At 40.3% G+C, this 20,407-nt stretch overlaps 1 protein-coding gene across 2 annotated transcripts in view; it reads left to right on the top strand.

Annotated features, from left to right (window-relative positions):
• The window catches only part of B3GALT1 (beta-1,3-galactosyltransferase 1), a 61,212-nt gene extending 50,067 nt beyond the window's left edge, over positions 1 to 11,145 (top strand). Inside the window, exons 1-2 of one of the 2 annotated variants that reach the window (XM_013171414.3) lie at positions 988 to 3,093; positions 6,106 to 11,145. In XM_013171414.3, the coding sequence (XP_013026868.1) occupies positions 6,335 to 7,315 (981 nt within the window). In that variant the 5' untranslated portion in view covers positions 988 to 3,093; positions 6,106 to 6,334 and the 3' untranslated portion in view covers positions 7,316 to 11,145. Of the gene's footprint in view, positions 1 to 987; positions 3,094 to 6,105 lie in introns of those variants that run through there. The other variant, XM_066999552.1, reaches the window with a different exon arrangement.
• The last annotated feature ends 9,262 nt before the right edge of the window (positions 11,146 to 20,407 follow it).

The raw sequence follows: 20,407 nt of genomic DNA, 5'->3' as shown, positions 1-20,407 counted from the left end.
TATGTTATTTGCATCAGTTTATAACCATACTGGGATGCAATTTACACGTTACTGCTGTAACAGGACATGATTGATGTAATCACAAATGACCTATCACAACATGAAGTCACAAAGTATTTTTTAAAATTGTTTCTGAAAAGCATTCATGGGAAAAAAAAGCGCATGACACTTGACATCTCCTGGGCAACTTAAAAAAAAAAAAAAGAAGAAGAAGAAGAAAAGAAGAAGCAAAAAAGAAGACTTTAAAATTATTCTGTTATTTCAGTTCAAGTTATTTATTTCTTTTCTCTCCCTTTAGCTAGTGCTAAGAATATTTGCCTAAAATGCCTACTAATGCCTGCAGATTGGTACATCCCAAATCCTAATATGATTTTGAATTCAGTAAAATGTAGCTGTTAAGCATCTAGATTAATATCTGACCAAGCATAACCAAGTTTGCTAAAATTTAGAAACCCACCCACCCTACAATTGGTCCCCAGAGTGGGGCCTGCCCTTTCATCTCCTAGCACACGAGGTCAGCTGTGTGACACCACAGTTGGAGATGTGGGCGACTACACTGTCACAAACACATGATGACTGTGGTTAAGAGAGATGTTTAACAAAAAATAAGAACCGTGAAACAGCAATAGGGTTACTGAAAATGTAACGTTGAGGCGTGTCAAACAGGATTAAAAAAATATTTCTGTTTCCTACAACACTTTTAAGAAATGATAATTTTTTTCTGTTTAGCAAACCAACTGTGAATGTTTTGCTCACAAGAAATACCCAAATCCAGACAGTCTGTGTCCAGTTTGGGCAAGCTTGAATCTTGATCTATCACTACTTCTTCCTCCACCAGCAGCACTGGGGGTTTTCCAAGGCTGGTTTTATTCAGTCAGGTTTATTAGCAAGAAAATGCAGGTACAGAACCCCACACAGCCACACCTGGTGCAGGCATTTCTCATCACCCCAAGAGAGGACAGCTGCTCCCAAGTCGTACTGAGGCTGATTACTATCACCTAACTCTCAGAGGAGCGCGCTCTGCCTATCAAAGTCACCGAAAGTTCTGGGAATGACCTAGTAGCTCTCAAGCCTCTCCCTGCTAAAAGCTGCAAAACTTGGATGGGATTGTATAGCTTCAAGTCTCCTGAAGTACAGTCCAAGCCAGAGCAAAAGGCTGCTCAAATCAACACTGAGTTTCCACCTCAGGACATCACCAGCCAAGAAATCGTCCCTTATGCCAAGCTCATGTTTCCTAACCAATAACTTGTCCAAGTCCCCTCAAGTCATGGCAAGTCTGATGTTGGTGTGGATCCAAATATTCCTAAATATTTCTTCCAACAGCTTGATCTTCTGTGATTCAAAACTGCGTTCACAGCTTAGTCATGGTGGAAACTGTTAATTTTCTAACTTGTAAATTATTCGATTTCGAAAAAATAGGTGGATCATTCTTTCTTAAGAAAGAGAAATGCAAAGCAAAGCAAATATAGTTTAATTGTCCTACGTAAGCTGTCTCAGCAGTTCTTAGAAAAAAAAAAGAAAATCCTATTTTTATAGACGTTTTCACTGAAAACATATAAAGTTGAAAACACAGAGTAGTGTTTTCACTCATAAGCGGACTCGCTTTCAGTTTGAATAACTTATAACTGGTAAAAGACAGCAGTAGCTCTTCAAAGTTTGGGGAAGTTTCAGTAACATGGGAAAATTTGCTGCAAATTTTAACTAGAACTTGCATTTTTCTATCTAAGATTTAGAACCTTTTCATAAAATTCCCTAATCCATAGTCATTCCTACTTTTCACTGGTATTAAGAATACGTAGTATATATTGAAAAATAATTTATAAATCCCAAACTGATTTCCAGAGATCAATTCTTCCTCTCAGTGTTGGAACACAGCATAAAACTTCTGCAAATCAGCATTCATGCAAAGAGAACTGTTAGCATGAAAGGACCACTTGTGCAAATACTTGCTCTTACATTTGCCCTGGGCAAAGTCCATCATCAATATTTCTGTGAGCAAGGAATGATTCTCAATGTACAAATCGCATATCTTAAAACACAATCTGATTTTCAGAAAATGCTTGAAGGCACAGAAGGGAAGTGAGCCTCTTTTAGCATATGACAGCTGGGACCTCCCAAAGTGGAAGCATTGATTTTCCTAAAAAACCTGGACCTGAAATGAACGCTTGTACTTTCCTCCCACAGGCCGAGACTTTGGCTTCTACTTCTATTACAATCCCTTTCCACATATATTCTAGAAAGAAAGGTCTTCCTTTGCAGCTTTGATTTAGTTTCAGGCCCATTTCACTTGGTCACAGCAAAAGGATTTGGAGTATTTGAGAAACCTTCAAATGAAGTTGCTAGAGAAGAGCTCGCAATCTCCTGCTAAATCACCTATGCCATCTGTCCAGAATTTCCTCAAGAAATTACTACAAAAACATACAGCCATGATCATAACAGTGTCCCCAGATTCCTTTGTAGATGTGTTCTTAATGTTTAGGGTAATTATCTTCTCAACAAGACTCAGCAATAATCACAGACTTTTCCTTAGGTAATTTAAGGATTTCATAAATGGTGAAGACATTTCAGTGTCTTGGTCTATACACAGATGAAAGCCATGATTATAGAAAACTTACAAAAATCTATCTTCAGGGAAAATGAGGAGAGTTTGCTACATTTACTAAATAATTTAGCGGCTGCATTCCCTCCTTTTTTTCAGGGAAAGTAATAGGTCCATTTTGGCAGAGATGCGCAGTGTTAATTTGACTCGGTCGTGCTCTGCCTGGCAGGCTCGCGGGTGCCAGGACGAGCAGCTGCCGCCTCCCTGCGCTTCACACCCAGGGTCTGCCCACAGCTCAGCATCCTGACTGCCTCCCTCAGCACCTATCTTCTGCTTCAGCAGCAGCACGTGATATGGTACAGATCACAGCTACAGCAACATGCCAGGCCTCAAGAGCTGTGGTTTCCGTCATACTCCTCCACCACGATCTGGTTACGTTAATCCAATTGCACTTACACACAATGACTGACCTGGGCATTCTTGAAAGAAAAAAGACCGGCAACCTCTGAGCAGAAACGGCAGTATTCTGATACGTGGGCACAGTCCTGCAGCTGGTGAGTGGCATTTGCTGAACTCCTTTTACGTCTGCCTGAAAATTGCCCATGAACAGTTCGCAAGATTCTCAAATGTGCTCATTAGCTGGAGGATTATTCTCCATGTGCAGTCAGCTTGTAAAAGGTTTGCTGCGAATAGTTGCAGTCTCTGTCAGGACAATTACTTACAGAAGTTACACAGGGCTGCTTCTGGGCTGCAGCCGGATGACTTCTCTGGCTTGCGCAGCAAGAGCTGTGAACAGCACAATTAAGCACACGACTTCAAGTCACAGGATGGAAATATAATACTAAACATTTGCTTTTCACAATCATCTACCATAGCAAAGCTTGAGACTTTTCTTACTAATAGCATGGCAATCAGATTTGTTTCAAGAGACAGAAATCCAAGGACCAGTATAAGAAATGTTCATTTTGGAAAACCGGTATCTGCAGATCTCATAATTGACCAAGAACTTTCCCTAGAATAGCTTTAAATCTTTCTTTGAAATGCTCTAAGACTTTTGTTACCTCTAATCTTTTCACAGCACAGATTGGACATCACAGCCATGACATTACAGGACTAAAAAGCTATTTTTTGTAATTTTGCAGTGTGTAAGACGCACTGGCTACAATCTCCCTTTCCCTCAGTTACCTGCACAGTACTCATGGTAATGAATGCACCTGCCTTTATAAGAGAAGAGATTCAGAAAAATATACACATTTAGAGAATGCAATATATGGTTTCCTAAAATAATCTACCATGTGCAGAATATTTACAGCATTAAGGTTTCACAAATACTTGAGTCCTTTAAATGCACTGACCCACAAAGCCCACACTCCACATCTCAAATCCATGGTGGCTGAATTTCTTAATTAACACAGCCTTCTAGATATTAAACTAATTGCTCTCTTTTTGTTATGTTGTGGCATTTCACACTTGGTCTTTTTCCCCAGTGAGGTTTCCAGTGTGGGCGGTTATCAGAGATTCACAATGAAGCCAGCAAAAAGCTGCAGATCAAGGGTGTGCTTTGCCTTTCTCAGAACTGTGTCCCACTGCATCCAGTGGGTTGCTACAACAGGACACATGTGCTCTCCAAGAATTAAAGTGGCATTCGTGTATACATTTGTCATGGCTATGTTTATTTACGAGGGCATACGTGGGTGCTGAGGTCATTGTGTTCTGCAGCCTAACAGGACAGTTTAAGAGTAAGGCCTCACTTAAAAATACTGCTCCCAAAATGTTTAACGCTACTGATTAATGGGAAAAGATCACAAATCCCAAGTTCTGCAACAAGTAGCAAAGGAGATGACAGATAATGTCTGCCCCATTAAATTGCCTGGGTTATAGGGCAAAACCTACTGACACTGAAAAACCTCGCAACAAGCCACAAATTCATTTTCCTATTTTGAGAAAAGGGGAGAGGGGCATGTGGGTTCCGGTCATTAAACAGCTGACCTTGGATCTAATGAGGACCAGGGCTAGCAGGACAGTGCCAGCTGTGAGGATCTATCAGCCTTTGTGGGAGATTATATGTGTATATTTATCAAATGTTAGATCGTTTCTCTCTTGTTTTCACACCTCAGTGTGAAATAGTGGCATGGGATGACAGCCTGATAGCCTGCCCAGCTGGGGCTGTCAGTCCGAAAGCCAAGCGACCCATCGCCTGGCAGAGGACCCTGCTCCAGGCACCTCCAGGCCATGCTCTCATCTGCTTTTATTCAGGAGGAAGAGACCATAAATACCTAATACATGGGAGGCGTGGGCTTCCTAAGCATTTTGGTTTAATCCAAACATGCTGCAGTAGCATGGAACCAGAAAGGACATTTCTACAACAGGGCTTCTATCATTTTACCTGAATCCCCGTATGAGTTGTACTATCCACAGTAAATGTTTAGTATTTCAAAGACTCTTCTGTAAAACTCATCTGTTGCAAATTTCTACTATCCTGTAGCTCTGAAGCAACGTAACAGTAAAATCCAGGAATGTGGAGCCTACAGGCACTCTTCAGGAACTCGTGTGTCATGGAGACCCAGTACTGATCCTGAAGGTTTAGTGTGGCTTGTCTCATTTCCCCAAAATGATGATAAACAGAATTGGCTCCTAGGAGTCATGCTAAGGGCAAAGCAAGCTCCAGGGCTGGCACATTCATGCATTCAGGGAAGCCAAAAAGCCCCCCGTGCCGGAGGCAGGGCTCGCACTGCAGGACCGGAGAGGTGAACAGGCGCTCCACGTGCCGGCCAGCCGTGCAACTGCTACCAGGCTGCCATCGTGACTTACCCCATACAGCATGCCAGCGATGTCTTTCTAGGAAGAGTAAAGCCTGGTTTGCATGGAAGGGATGAGGAGGGATAACTTCCAACAGGACTAACTGAATCGTGTTAATATACTTCTAGACTTTTACAGAGTCTACTGGGGTGCTGATCTTTACATGGGTAAGACAGCACACATATCCTCCTTTCTCCTCTGTCCTCTGCTGTGCGTTTACCCATCAGTACAATTCTCTCTTCTTGCCAAAGTAGGCTGTTGTTACCTGGGCAGACGTTACCAGCATTTAGTCTAAATAGGGTTTGTAGATATTCACGTGCATCGTTGCCACTGATACTATTAATCCTAAGATAAAGTACATTATTTTTCATTAAGTAATTTTAAAATATTCGGTGGCATATTTTGAAAAAAAAAAGAAAAAAAAAAGTAGGAAACCAGAACAAAATGCACAAAAATGCTAGAAACCAGAAAATGATTTTTTAATCACGCACAGCATGTTGGCTTTTCAAGTAATTTTAATCTTTATATATCATATGAGATATATCATATATATATATATATATATGAGAAATTATCAATCTTAAAAGCATTATTTCACTTATACTGCTTTCTTCTAGTACACTATCTTGCACTGTGGTACCTCATGAGAAATAAAAAGGACATCCAAGAAATGCATTAAGAGACTTAGCTTATTAATGGCCAGCTCACTTTTATTGCCATAGGCTTTTATGATGTAGCAATGGAAAATTTTTCTTCATCTTTTTCAGAAATAACAGAGAATTCCAAGAAATGGAAGCTGCTGCTAGTAAAAGAAGAAAAGCTGAGTATCATCAGGGTTAATAGCTGCTACCCAAGATCCATGAATGATTACAGAGTTACTCTTCTATATCGAACTTTCCAGTTTCATTGGTAATATGCTGCCAGTCTGGGATATCGGTGCACTGATGGTGAGAAGGCTGTTTATTCATTACGCTGAATAGAAGAGCTACAGGAACAATGGCTTCAAAGGTCTCGTGCTTGTATGTTTTGACAGTAGTTTGCTGGGCAAGCGCTCTTTGGTACTTAAGTATAACTCGTCCTACTTCTTCCTACACTGGCCACAGACAGCTCAATAGCATATCAATAGCCAGAAAAAACGTTTCCTTTGGCAACATAAGAACTCGACCTATAAATCCACATTCCTTTGACTTTCTTATCAACGAACCTAATAAATGCGAGAAGAGTGTCCCTTTCTTGGTTATTCTTATCAGCACAACTCACAAAGAATTCGATGCAAGGCAAGCAATTCGAGAAACGTGGGGAGATGAAAACAACTTTAAAGGAATTAAAATTGCCACGCTATTTCTTCTTGGAAAAAATGCAGATCCCGTGTTAAATCAAATGGTAGAGCAAGAAAGCCAAATTTTTCATGACATTATTGTAGAGGATTTTATCGACTCTTATCATAACCTCACTCTGAAAACTTTAATGGGGATGAGGTGGGTAGCAACATTTTGTTCAAAAGCTAAGTATGTTATGAAGACAGACAGTGATATTTTTGTAAATATGGATAATCTTATTTATAAGCTGCTCAAACCCAACACCAAGCCGAGAAGAAGGTACTTCACCGGTTACGTTATAAACGGAGGACCAATACGAGACGTTCGCAGCAAGTGGTACATGCCAAGAGATTTGTATCCTGACAGCAATTACCCGCCCTTCTGTTCAGGCACTGGCTACATTTTTTCAGCTGATGTAGCAGAACTGATTTACAAAACCTCCCTTCATACCAGACTCCTCCATCTTGAAGACGTGTACGTCGGACTCTGTCTTCGGAAGCTGGGCATTCACCCCTTCCAAAACAGTGGCTTCAACCACTGGAAAATGGCCTACAGCTTGTGCAGGTACCGCAGGGTGATCACAGTGCACCAGATAACACCAGAAGAAATGCACAGAATTTGGAATGACATGTCAAGCAAGAAGCATCTTAGATGTTAAGATTTTTACAGATGTAAATACCTTTTTTAAATATTGCTTTAGTCTGGTTATTTTTTGACAAAGTGATGTACTGATTTACAGGTTAAACTGTGGGATATTACTGTGAGAGGATTTTTAATGACTGATTTTTCATTCTCATTTTGACTACTTGTTTACAGACTTCAGGCTCTTTTCATAAGGACATTACACCGATCGAAAGGATCTAGAGTCAAATCTCAGATTTTGTATATTATCCTCTGTCACACATCAGCTCCTGCATCTGTACATAAACGGACAGTAATAAACTATCATGAGCTGCTTAACAGTTCATGCCCCAGCCTCTGAGGTAAGACTCAGGCCTAAGAAATGAAGAATTACAAATATACTGTTATCCCTTTTTGACACCCTACAATCAACCCTACTCAGAGCTTTGTTAATAAATTGAACTGTATATATTTGTACTGATCTTACACACCTACCTTAGCATCTGTGTCTTATAGTACAATGTGTGCAATCTCCAAACAGCTTACAGATGGCGCAGTAGCAGAATTTAGACAGGTAAGAACATCAAAGTCTCATAGGCCTTAGAAAGAAACCTACACACAGAAGAATATTTTTATTCCCCCAAATCACATCCCTTTAAATCATTTCAGAAAATGTCCCACTTCTTTCTACTGCCAAAAGTAGCCCCTAAAATACCAAGTGAATTTTTAAAATGAAATAGGATCTGTAGATGAAATATAAAAAAGCAGAGGTGTATGAAAATACATCTCAAATATCTGTGATAAGAGTATGAATATCTTAATTTTAAATCAAATGCAACATTTCTCATTAGTATGAGTGCATGTGGATCTCTTCTTATTTAGGAATACTTTAATGGGTCCAATAACACTATCACAGACTTTTTTTTTTTTAAGATGATTGAGTATCTTATATAGCAATATATGATTGCCAGTTAATAAGCATCGTATTCCTTCAACATCAGTTGGTAAACTATGTACCTGAAAAAAAAATAAAAAAATAAAAAAAAGTAAAGACAAAAGAACATTTCTTAAGGGTAAACTACTTTTTGCTATAGTGCATATACGAATGAGATTATACCATATTTTTAGTGGTTTAGACAAGCAGAATTTTGTCCCACCCATTTTTTGTCGACTGAAGAACTTACAGAGTACATAACAGTTACATACAAAAAAATAGAGGGCTTTTAAGAATAACTTATTAACTTAAGAATAACTTATTAAACTTATTAACTTAAGAATAACTTATTAAAAAAAAAGAAACAAAAAACCTTCAAACCTTTGTTACAAATCTGTAGCTCTCCATTAGAGCCAATACTCAGAGGTCCAGCTCAAAAAAGAACCAGAACTCAAGAGATCCCCAGAGCATGTGGTAGAAATTAAATACACAAGATTTTAGTCAAGTTTTATAATGTCCTGATGTGTTTTGAATATGAATGTTGATGAAATGTGATGAAAATTATTTCCTGGAAAATTCTTTGATAGGTTCAAGCCATCCCTACTCAGTATCACCTTCCAACAAAGAACTAAAATGTGACGTTGCTTAACAAATATCTTGGAATGAAGAATTCACAGGCAAGTCACAGGTACAAAACTCACCAAATATATTATTAGCTGTAGAGTACTCACACCATCCACAGCATGCACAAAAATCTCATACGTTTCAGCTGGAGATATGCATAATGTGAAAACTGGTAAGACTGTACGTTATTCAGGATGTCTATAGAGTTGTCAGAAATTACCTGAACAAGGATTTAAAGGAAAACTCTGAACTGATTTTGCCATAGGTGTACATAGTACTTTGTAATGATAACAAATGAATGAAGATGCTACCCCAAAAGCTTTGCAGTTTAAAGACAAAGCGTTAGTCCTATTCACAGATGCAGCACTGTTTTGAAAGGAACTACTTGTAAATAAGGTGAAGTGCACCTGGCCACAAGCATTAGATGTCTGAGAGATATACTTCAAATCTAAAGGTGAAGCTACGCAATAGATAGCCCAGGAGTTACTGCTAATCAACAGGAGCTTGTGCATCCTTCGTATGTGAAAATCAGTAATTTTATAAAAGAAATACTGAATCTCTTGCAGCATATTAAGATTTATCCTTCCCCAGTTGACCTAGTTCTTGTTAAAGTTGCTCTTGCTTCCTGTCAAACTCAAAACTCCAGCAAAACAAGGTCCTTCTAATTGCACATACGAATATATGTATATAATACACAGCAAATGAAATTCAGCTTTTCTTATCGAGGCCCCAGAAAATGCAGTTTGGGAAGGGAAACTAGGGTGGAATTCATCCCCAGCCCTCATTTAAGTCACAGAGCACAGGGCGCAGCCCTACCAGGGCACGCTTTGTAAGAATTCCAGCCAACAGGCTGCCATCACTTCCCCGTCTGTCCGTGCTGTGCTGTAATCTGGGGTTTCTGAATCCACAGCCAAATGGATTTGGTGGCCTTTCTTCTCCCACTGACACTTTTGTGGCCTTTGGTTAGTAACCCAGAGGACAGCAGGGCTCCCAGGTCCTGGTACCTCAGGGCTCGAGTAGCACAGCAGCCTTGAATTTCTCCCCTACTAATAAATAGACTGCATTAATGATTGGAAGGTACACCTTGAAAATAATACCTGAAAAATGTATTTCCTGCCATTTATAAATAGATAGATCTTCAACAGAAATGTAAATGCTCATCTTGGAACTTATGTACATATTTCTAAGACATTTTCTTCTGTATTCAGCTGTATATATGCATAGAGTCTGCTTGCTGGGTAGTATTCTGTTGTGCATGGAGCTGAGTTAGGCATTATATTTGTCCAGTGTTTCAAGAGCCTTAGGCATGTGTGCCCTAACTTTTGAATGTACAAGATTTTTTTTCTTTTATTGTTAAGTGAATTAAAAAGAAAACAAGAGCCTAATTTTCTACTTCTATTAATTTTCTGATATTAGACTTCACTAGATTGTTAAACGCGTATAAACAGATTTATTTTCCCTTTGCTCATAAACTGCAGTATTGCAACCTAGAGCTAGAAAGGGAGCAATACAGCTACTCATAGCAGTATGGGAGTTACTGTCCCTTCCACTCAGAAATATTTGTGGCACCTTCAGTACTGTTAAATAAAATATTTTGCATTGGGCTTCCTTTAACCAAAAGTATTTAGTACTTAAAGGCCATTTTGTTTCACTGGGCATGTGGCAGATCAAAATTTGGTTAAGATGGTCCAGCTTCTAGTCACTTCAAAAGTGTGAGTATAATCTTATTTTGATTTCAAAACGTACATTAACAGAGTATATTGAGCTAATAATCTATGGGGAAAAATGCCTCGCTTTTGGAGGAATTTTTCACTTTCTTGGCTAAATCTCTGACAGTATTTAGACAGAAGTCTCAAGATTCATTTTCCATCTTTCCTAATAATAATGTTGAGTATCAATTTTGATTCATTGTAGGGATTTTTTTTTGTCTTTATAACATAGGTGGCAATGGCAATTTGTAAATGAAGAATGTAATTAACTAGAAAAGCTTGTCAACAGTAACCGAACTTTAAGTGTATCATTATATATGACTGGCTGTACTTATGTATTTATTTGTCTAAATTGTATATATTGTTTTATCTCTAGTGTCTGTAGGAGTGCATTCTTTTAGATTAAAGTATTATTTACAGTTTTGTGGGATTGCCAGCAAAGCTGCTAATCAAAATACTATTTTTTTGTATCAATGTCAAATAATAAAAAAAAAAATAAGAACAGAGTCAAATGAAAAATTGGAAGTGTCATGTACAGTTTTCTTCTTCATTCCTCTCTAGAAACATAAATGGTATTATCCAAAAGCATGATACAAATAAATAGGTTAATTTGTCATGAGAAAGAATATTGTTCTGTAAAAGCAGATTAAAAAAAATCATTGGAAAAAAATAAAAACAACAAAAATATTACTTTTATTCATTATTTGTGCAAAATCTTAATCAGGCAGATGTCCACACTGACCAGGTGTACTACTTCATTTGGCTCCAAAGAGTTAAGACAGCAATGGTAACATCTAGCAAATTAGCAGGTAAGTTCATCATCTGCTCGGCAGCCCCAGCTCATGAAAGTGAAGTTTGGCAGCCTGGAGGTGGAGGAGCTGTTTGGCTCCACTGGCCCTGCAGCTGCTGTACCTCTCGGTACCTTAATACCTAGGCTTGAAGCCACGCATGATGGTGGGGGAGGGAAACAAAAGTGTCCCAAACCCTTGTATCGTTAAACCACAATAAACTCGCTCTGAAGTTGCTGTATGACCACCAGGAGGACACCTGCACAAAGGGAATGAGTCCTCCCTGGCCTCCCCCAGCCACACACCAACACAGTCACAGCCTTTTGCTTCCACAAGCCCCAGAAAAGCAGCATGGAAAGTAATGAGGAAGCACAACCTGAATACACACAGATTATGCCGTTAGCCTAGCGTGGTGAGTCAGGCTACGCTCCTGACACAAATATATTAAGATGCCATTTTTCAGGTAGGAAGGCCTGGGTCTGGCCTTCACATCAAAATAAAAAAAGTAAAACAAAACCATAACAAGGAGACAGAAACCCTTTTCTTTCAAGAACTAGCCAGAATAACTCCTTTCCCTCTGCCCTCCCCTTTGTGGTTTCCTGCCTGGAACTCAGTATCTGACCATCTTGAGCTCTGGTTTCAGAGCTCAGTAACCCAACCTCACCCACGGAGCTGAGGAGCAAATCCACCCACCTAAGATGCAGAACATGGCTTTTGCAAACTGAAGTGTATTTTTCCTTGGGTCACTTTATTCAGAAGCAGCTCAAGCCCGTGACAGACTTGTCAGGCATCCTAGAAGTGTCTGCAGCAATACCATCACCTTACAAATTATAACAAGCTGCTTTAAAACAACTTCGCATGCATTAAAAACCCGTCCAATCATTTTTAGATTTCTCTCATTTTCACCATAGCCACCCAAGACTAATTGCAACACTTACATGGTGTTTAATTAATATACCGCTTGGAGATATACAGATATTAGCACTAGTAGGGTGGATTTCGTGTAGCTTGATTATCTTAATTACAAGCATTCTATTTTCTCATTTACTTAATTGATTGTCATAGATTTCCAAAGAAATTTTCACTGCCTTAAGTGAAAACATTAAATAAAACCATCTTAAACCTGCTGAAGCTTTCCAATTGAAACAGCAACGTGCCATAGAAGAAGACCCTTATGACACAAAACATTCTAGTGAATAACACCTGCTTACTTTTCTTTTGTTAAAAATGGGAATTTACAAAGTGGAATAAAAAGAGTCATAAGAAAAAGGATGAATATGCGTTATTGATTCGACTGCACCCGTAATAGAGTTGTCTCAAGCCTCTCCTCTGACGACATGCCTAATGCAGGAAAAAAAAGGTCCATTTTTCTGGCTAGGTCTGCATGTTAGCTGGCTCTACATTATGTCTCTGCCTCATCTGAAAGAGCTAAGGAGAGCAAGAGGTGATTCATTCTTCATGCAAGATTTATCTTTGAACATTTATTCTGCAAAGGCAGTGTTAACGTCAATCTGTGCAGAATTACGTGAAATGGCTCTGTAATGCAGATAGCATTTATTTGAGGCAAGCTAATAGCCCAAATTTGAGGTTTTGTAGGTAATACCTACTAACTTTTGCAGTTAAATCAAGACTATGAAGGATAATTCCAATTCCAACATCCCTTTTTCCTTTAGGAGCTCCCTTACTCCGGCCTATTTTCTAGTGTGATCCCTTACTTAGAGACTGCAGGAGAGAGCAACAACTCAGACGCCTTAGTATGCCAACAAAGCAGGGAAGCAGAGAGCTTCCCACGGTGTCATTAGGGATGTGCTAGGAAGCCCGGAGTACGAAACTATTTAGTGTGACATCCATCCTCCTTTGGAAACGAGGATAGCAGCCATTTAAGAGAGAAACCACAGCCAGCCTCGACTCTTCTAGCCTGATGCACCGCCGTTGGGCTCTGAGGGCAACGTGCTCATGTGGTAAGAGTTGATGCATGATAAAACATTTATGAGAACATCTTAAGAGAAAAGCGGTTGCAAAGTGCAGCAAGAGAAAGGGATAAGACATTTTGAAACGTTCTAAAACTTTTTATTATTTATTCAACTTCATTAAAAATCTCTCCTCAAAAAGAATCTTGAATTGTGAGACATTTCAACAGTTATCCATCATCCATCAGATCTCACCCTCATACATATTCAGAGACAATGAAGTAAAACACCGGGCTCCATTAGCTGCTGTACCACAGATTACATTTGGATTGAGCTGTGTGAAACAAATCAGATTTGACTCCAGTCACAATGCAAATCAGTTTCAAAGGGATTTGTGCCTATTTTTAAAGGGCTGGATTTGATTCTCTGTATCCAATTTAGGTCTCACTCCAATTCAAAGTGAAGTCAACTGGGATGTCACCAAGGTTTCTGGGGAAGACCACCACATTCCAGACGGTACTTTACTCACCAGAAACTTCATCTCTCATCAAATGCAAGCAAGAAGACAAAGCAAGCAGCAACCTCTCCGATTTCCCATTAAGCCCACTCCATATGAAGACAAAGTAGAACAAAAGACCTATGGGTTTGTAAGCTGTGCAATGAGAGGAGGTGCATAACACTTAACTCCTGACAGGAGAGAGCTCTCCGCTGAGTTATCTGTATCACCTGGCTCTCTGCCAGTTCACTAACATGTTATATTCTGCTCATAAAAAGTCTGCTTGGCAGCACTAAAAAATGCACACTACTAGCACGAATAGGAGCCCCACAGGGCCCTATCTGCTCCTTGCAATCTCTCCTTCTCCATTCCCTAAACTGCTTTTATTTTTGCAGTCACTGCATTGGAGAAAAAATGGTGGCACAAAGATAACTTTGCTAAACTTCTTTCATCTGGAAGAATCCCAACAATCTCTTGCTTAGGGTAATTTTATTGCCTCTTGATTTTTTATTTTTTATTTTTTTCTGTTCAGAAAAGGAAATAATGAGTCAAGTAGATTTTTTTTTCAAGCTGGCATCAGGCCTTGCTGGTGACCCTGTGGTACCCCTCCCATTCCTCAGATCACGCTGTGCTCATAGCTCGTGGTGCAGACCCCTCCGGGCTCTCACCCCCGCCCATAAAGCAGAGCTAAACCTCCTCCCTTTTCCCTGTGTTCCGCCAGCCCCTAGCACAGTGTAGCTCCTGCACCCAAAGCTCCCCTCCCTCCCACGTGCCCCCCTGGCCAGGACAGCAGCCCTGCCCCCCAGGTCCCAGCCACCCACAGGGCCTGCAGTGGTGGCTCAGCCCGCAACATGTTCCTCTTCCCCTCTGGCCCTGTCTGCCAGCCAGCCCTGGAAATCTGCCGCACAAGGTTTGCTGTTCCCCACTTCAACCCTCTACTGTAAGAGAGGGCAGAGACCTTGGCTTTCCTCCTCTCCCTCCCCCCTTCTGCCTTTTGCTTGATTTGCACAAATCTCACTTCAGCCTCACTCTGCTCCGCTTGCTTCTTGTTTCCTTCACTCTTCTCACTTTCCCTAATGCACTCTCCCATAGCACAGCAATCTGTCACCAAACCAACGTACCCATCCAAAACAGCCACAAAGAACAGAAGGCAAGGTTGTACAAAGAGACGGTCCCTACCCGATGGGTTTACAGCCCTACCTCATCCAAAGCCAGGCAAAGTAAATTCGGTGAGTTTCAGAGGACAAGCTGTCCTACATAATATACAGAGGACAAAACTGCTCTTTTGAGAACCTTTTCTTTGTTGTTGTCTCATCCAGGTTTTAGGTGCATGGAGAAGAAAGGTCCCTCATCTTTCATCTTTTGTCTGCCTGCAGACATCACTGCACAGCCTGTGAGACTGCACAGGTCTCACTATCACACACTTGCCTCATGAGTTTTTTCCATATATATATAATTTTATATATTTTTTTTTACCTTTTCTCTTGTTAGCCATAAGTAGCTCGTAATTCAAAACACTTTTTTTTTTTAATTTTCACAGTTTAACTTCCACTTAATCAAGTGCACCTTCATCCACCATTTCAATGCCCTAATCTTTATATCTGCTCCTGCTCCCCACGTTGTGTCCACTGTCCTCACTTCTTTCTAATATTCAGGCTTCCAGCACTGAATGTGTTACAGGTACATCTGCATGAAGGCTGAGCACAGCAGTACTTTTCTCTCTATCCCTGTTTTCAAGGTATCAGCGACTTGGTTATTGGATTTGTTTCAACAGACAGGACAATTTGTCTTATATGATCACACTTAAAAAAAAAAATTACTTTTGCTATCATCTGGAGCAGATAGCAAGTCTACAGGGCTAGAGTAGCTAGACATAGTAGGCATCAACATACCCACGTTACCTTTAAAGTACCTAGTTAATGAACTTGACATATATTCCTCCCGCAAAGGCCACAGAAAAGTCCTGATCATCCAGGACAAAATCATCAAGGTGCACCGAGACTTTGTATTAAGCTTGCCCTCACTTTGGAAACACCTATTTAGCTTCCAGTTTTATTAAATTTCAGTTGCTGGTTGGCTTACGAAATGAAGTGCTGCTGTCTCTGGAGAGTGCTATTATGTACAAACGAGAGTGACTTGGTACTTCCCGGGAACTATTTTATTCTAACAATTACAGCGTATCTGTACTTTGAATTACAAACTCAGCTGATGGCAAGGTTGATGATAGGCTGCTTTAATTGGTCATTAAAAGCCAGGATTATTTACTGCCTTGTTCCTTGGATTCAGCATTTCTACACATGGGGATAAAACTAATGGGCCAGAATAAAGAATATATACAGCATGTAATTAAAATTACATTTTTTAATAGAGGAACATACATGCACACAATGCAAGTGCTGGCATATACTTGGAAGTACAGGTTATGGAAGTATACATTTTAATTTGTATTATGCTGCAATTTAGCCGTTACTTCAAACAGATGGGTGAGTCGTGCAACATTTTTAAACTGATTTAATTACTTGTAAAAGTATTGGCTCGTGTTAATTAGGGGCAATAAATCACACAATGGTTCACAGATTCCTTTAAAGGGGGTTTTGAATGTAAAATGCAATGTGCTTTTTTCACAGTGTCAATAGGAGAACAAACTGAGCATTGCAAGCCAGTGCTTGACAAAACAGTTATTGGCTATTTGTTTTATCACTACAGAAACAAGATAAAAACACTCCACCACTCTCACAAAACAAAAATGCACCTAACGTGAGATTTATTGCTGTGTATTTGCACCTCGGAGGTAGGCAAGTTTCAAGAATAACATGTAGACAACATATTCACCCCTATGCATAGAAGAGTGATCAGACTGGGTAAAAGTTGAGGTACCTGGAGTGGGAATACCACTGTTGTCCTTGTTGAGGGCAAATTCGTTTGCTGAACCATGAGTCACAAGGAAGCAGGTCCTTAGGTAATCTAAACACATACTAGCCTGGGAAATATTCCCTATTCACTTTAACACAAACTCCAGATGTTGCTTCTTATCTTGAACTCCTGGGATGTCTCATAACAGTAACCTTCATGCCCAAGCATCCAATATATGAAAATTAACTACAAACAAAGATGCATCCAGTAAGTCTAAACCAAGTAGAAAAATGTACAATCCAATCTGTACCATAAAGGAGTACACCCCAATTAGATAACCAGACAAAAACCATATGGAAATAATGCTTATGAATCTCCCTTGTCGCAATATTAGCAAAGCAGAGGTTAACGAGGAGGGGCCTTTCTGACTGATGATGCTGGCTGGTCCTTCCCATCGCTAAGAGTAATGGCTACCCTCATACCACATGTACTGGGGTACTACCAATGGAGTGCATCCCAACCCACCGAGATCCTACAGATCCTACACCCTGAAGGTTCACATCAGCCTCAGGTTTGAGCACTTACTAGTATAACCAGGCAGAAACCCGGTAGGATCCTTGGTTACATCTTAGTGCAAAGCTTCCATTCGGGAACCACACATTTTACCTCGAAGAATAAATCATTGTGCTCCCAAACATTACATTTTATCACTCCTAGGCTGTAAGGAGAGCAAACCCTGAGCAGATTAAGTTGTCTCATTTGTGACAGATGATTATTTCCCAGACATTTCACATGATGAAATGCTTTTTTTTTTTTTTTTATGGTTTGGAAATTGCTGTGCTGGAAATGTCATGGAAAACAAGCTTCCACTTTTACCTTCTGCTAAGCCCAGGAGAAATACCAAATCAGAGGAGTACACAGCATTTCATTTGAATGCTGGGCCCGCCACATCAGTTAGTAAACTAAAAGCTACTTGGATTGCTGGTGTTAACGCTACCACCGCCCCGTGTTCTCCCTTTCCAGCTCAGACACTGACCATCAATCACATTTCATTCTCTTCATTTCCATGCCCTTCCTTTTGAAAGCACCTAACAGCTTGTTTTCTTATCCATCGCAATTTCAGTAAGGCTGCCACTTGTTTAAGGAAAAACTGCTTAATGTAGTGCAAACGTTTGTAAAGAGAACGGAAACAATTGCACCTGAAAAGTTTCACTTGTACATACACACTGGCTGGCAAATTGCACATGAAATACAGAAGTGAGATGAGAAACATTTCCCTGTTCCTTGACATTTGCTGACAGGAGGTGACAGCTCATGAGGAAAGGTTACAGCAGATAGGGAACTGTGTGCATTGGAAAAGATCTCTGAAATCCTCAAGTCCAAGCGGGACGGCCTTCCCAGGCTTTACTTTTACTAATGGTGCTATTGTTTAAGAGGGAGAAAAAGGAAATGTCCCAACGGAGCCTTACGTATACTGACTAGACACAAAAACTTAGGGTAGTTTACAACATTTTGAAACTAGGCTGCAGAACTTTTATTGGAAGAGACACACTGAGGATACAACTATTTGTATCTTTGAAGCCTACGTCAGATAACAACACGGCTTTAGAAAAGCATACTTGTTCTGAAATTTCACACACGCTGCTGTCTTTGATCCATCTTTATTCTCAGTTCTCTGCAATGCCAAGACGTGTATTTGCTTTGAGCAGTAATTCACGACGGGTTAGGCAACTACATCTGTGGGATTTGCAGTTGCCTGGAATACATCAGACAATTGGCAACAGATTTATTTTAACAGTTTTTAAAGTACTATAAAAAGTGCAGTTTCGCAAATATGTCAGTACCCACAGGATGATGAAATGCAGCATTTTCAAGAGCAGTGTGCACTCTGTCATCTTCCCACAACTCATCCTAACACGCTTTCCAATAAATTCAGCTCTAATAGTGCATTTACGGCAAAAATATATTTGCTATCAAATTTAAATTCCAACATACTTAATTTAGCCATAAACCACGTGCTCCATTTCCTCAAGGTAATATGTCACCATTAATTAAAAGTACTGAAGTTCGCTTCAATTAAAAAATTGTTTTTTTCTGACAAAATATCTTCCATGCTAGATTGAAGAATATCTAAAACTGAGATACGTTGTTAATAAAAACTAAAATGGTGCACATCTAGAACTGACTTGGCTCCACATGCCTGAATGTCGAAGTGGAATTTATTTAGGTACCATTCTGCATCTTGCAAAGTAAGGACATTTACGTCCTTGTTCCTAATTTTGCCAGTGTCTGGTATCCTAAGACATTACACACATAATCTTTGTTTTAACTTACCATAAATCCAGACAGTATTACAGCTCAATTCTACAGGAACAGATAAGCTTTGAAATCCCCTCCAGAAGGCAATACTTTTGCCTTTAATTATAAAAATTATTTTCACTGATAGAGATTTCTTTTGTGAATAATACAAGGATTATGATCTTCGTTAGATAAGCAGCAGAAGCCCCTATTTCTCCTGTTTGTCATGTACTTGTGTTAGCTAGCGTCAACATGTGCATGTATTTGTCTCCAACTGAACCTTTCAAAGGGTTCTCACTGAGATCTGAACACACAGAGTTGAAGTGTTGTTTTGCTTTTTTTCTCCCCCCAAATGCCTTTAAAAGTAGCGACAGATTGTTTAAGTGCAGATCTAAGTTAAGATTTATTTCATCAAGCATTAGTAACACTCCATTAGTTTAATGTGTTGACATACAAACAGAGCCCAGGACTAATTGGAAAAACTCAAGTTCACAGGTGAAAACAAAAGGAAAACACTGCACACACCAAGAGCTGAATTCTGTAAGAAAGCCCCAATTACATACACCTGAAGTAGCAGCTACCAGGCAGCTTGGGAATTTTTCCCCATACCCCAATAACTGTGTAGGCATCGAAGCCGTGGCTTGGTTTTGTCCTTAACTATAGTAGCAGCTCTTAAAAACCACATGACTGCTGAGGTAAACCAAACCTGGGGGAGTCTGTGTTACAGACCATTCAGACAGTGCTCATCAGTCGGTGCAGCTGCGGCACGGGCAGCGAGGACGCAAGCAGCAGAGCCAGGAGCGAGCCTTCAGCACAGCCGGCTTCCTGCACGGGGCCCCGCCGCGCACCAGCAGCTGGGGCTGGCAAAGCAGCCCGCGGGGACAGCACGCACCGCCGCATCAGCAAGGGCAGGGCACGCAGCAGGGTGCTGAGAGGACCCAGAAGGTTTCCTAGTAGGAAATCACCCACAGAAAGGGAGAGCTGCAGGGCAAGGGGCCAGGGTCAGGGGCTCAGCTTGAAATCTCTCATTTCTCCCCTGCAAGGTTAAGTGCTGCAGTGCTGGAGCCCACCCGAAGAGATAAATCCTGATGTAGAATAACGTTTCAGAATGAAGGGAAATTATTTATCTTGTGGACTGCAAGGAGCCCAACCATTTTATGTAAATGTGTGTCTATATATAAATCGGGAGTTAAAAATAAAACTACGTTGGAGAGCCGAACACTTATTGACATGATTTTGAAAAAAATCAAGTGTCACTGTAAAATTAAAGTGGTAAGTGAAGTAGGGCCTTTTGGCCCGTTTGTTTTAATTGCTCCCACATCCCCTCTAGAGAGGAACCAAGCCACAAATAAATAAAGAGGAACAGCACAAAAGCGTGTGCACCCCCAAACAGGATTACAGGGGTTTATCAGGAGCTCAATCCCCACACCAGCACTTTGCTGCCACACAGCAGGGCGAGCTGCGTGCGGCTCCTCTGTGCGTGTGGGGACAGCAGTGCTGTGCCCAGCTCCATCTCT

Source organism: Anser cygnoides, chromosome 6 (genome assembly GCF_040182565.1).
Source record: "Anser cygnoides isolate HZ-2024a breed goose chromosome 6, Taihu_goose_T2T_genome, whole genome shotgun sequence".
Classification (NCBI taxonomy): domain Eukaryota; kingdom Metazoa; phylum Chordata; class Aves; order Anseriformes; family Anatidae; genus Anser; species Anser cygnoides.
This window is presented reverse-complemented; position numbering and strand designations above follow the sequence as displayed.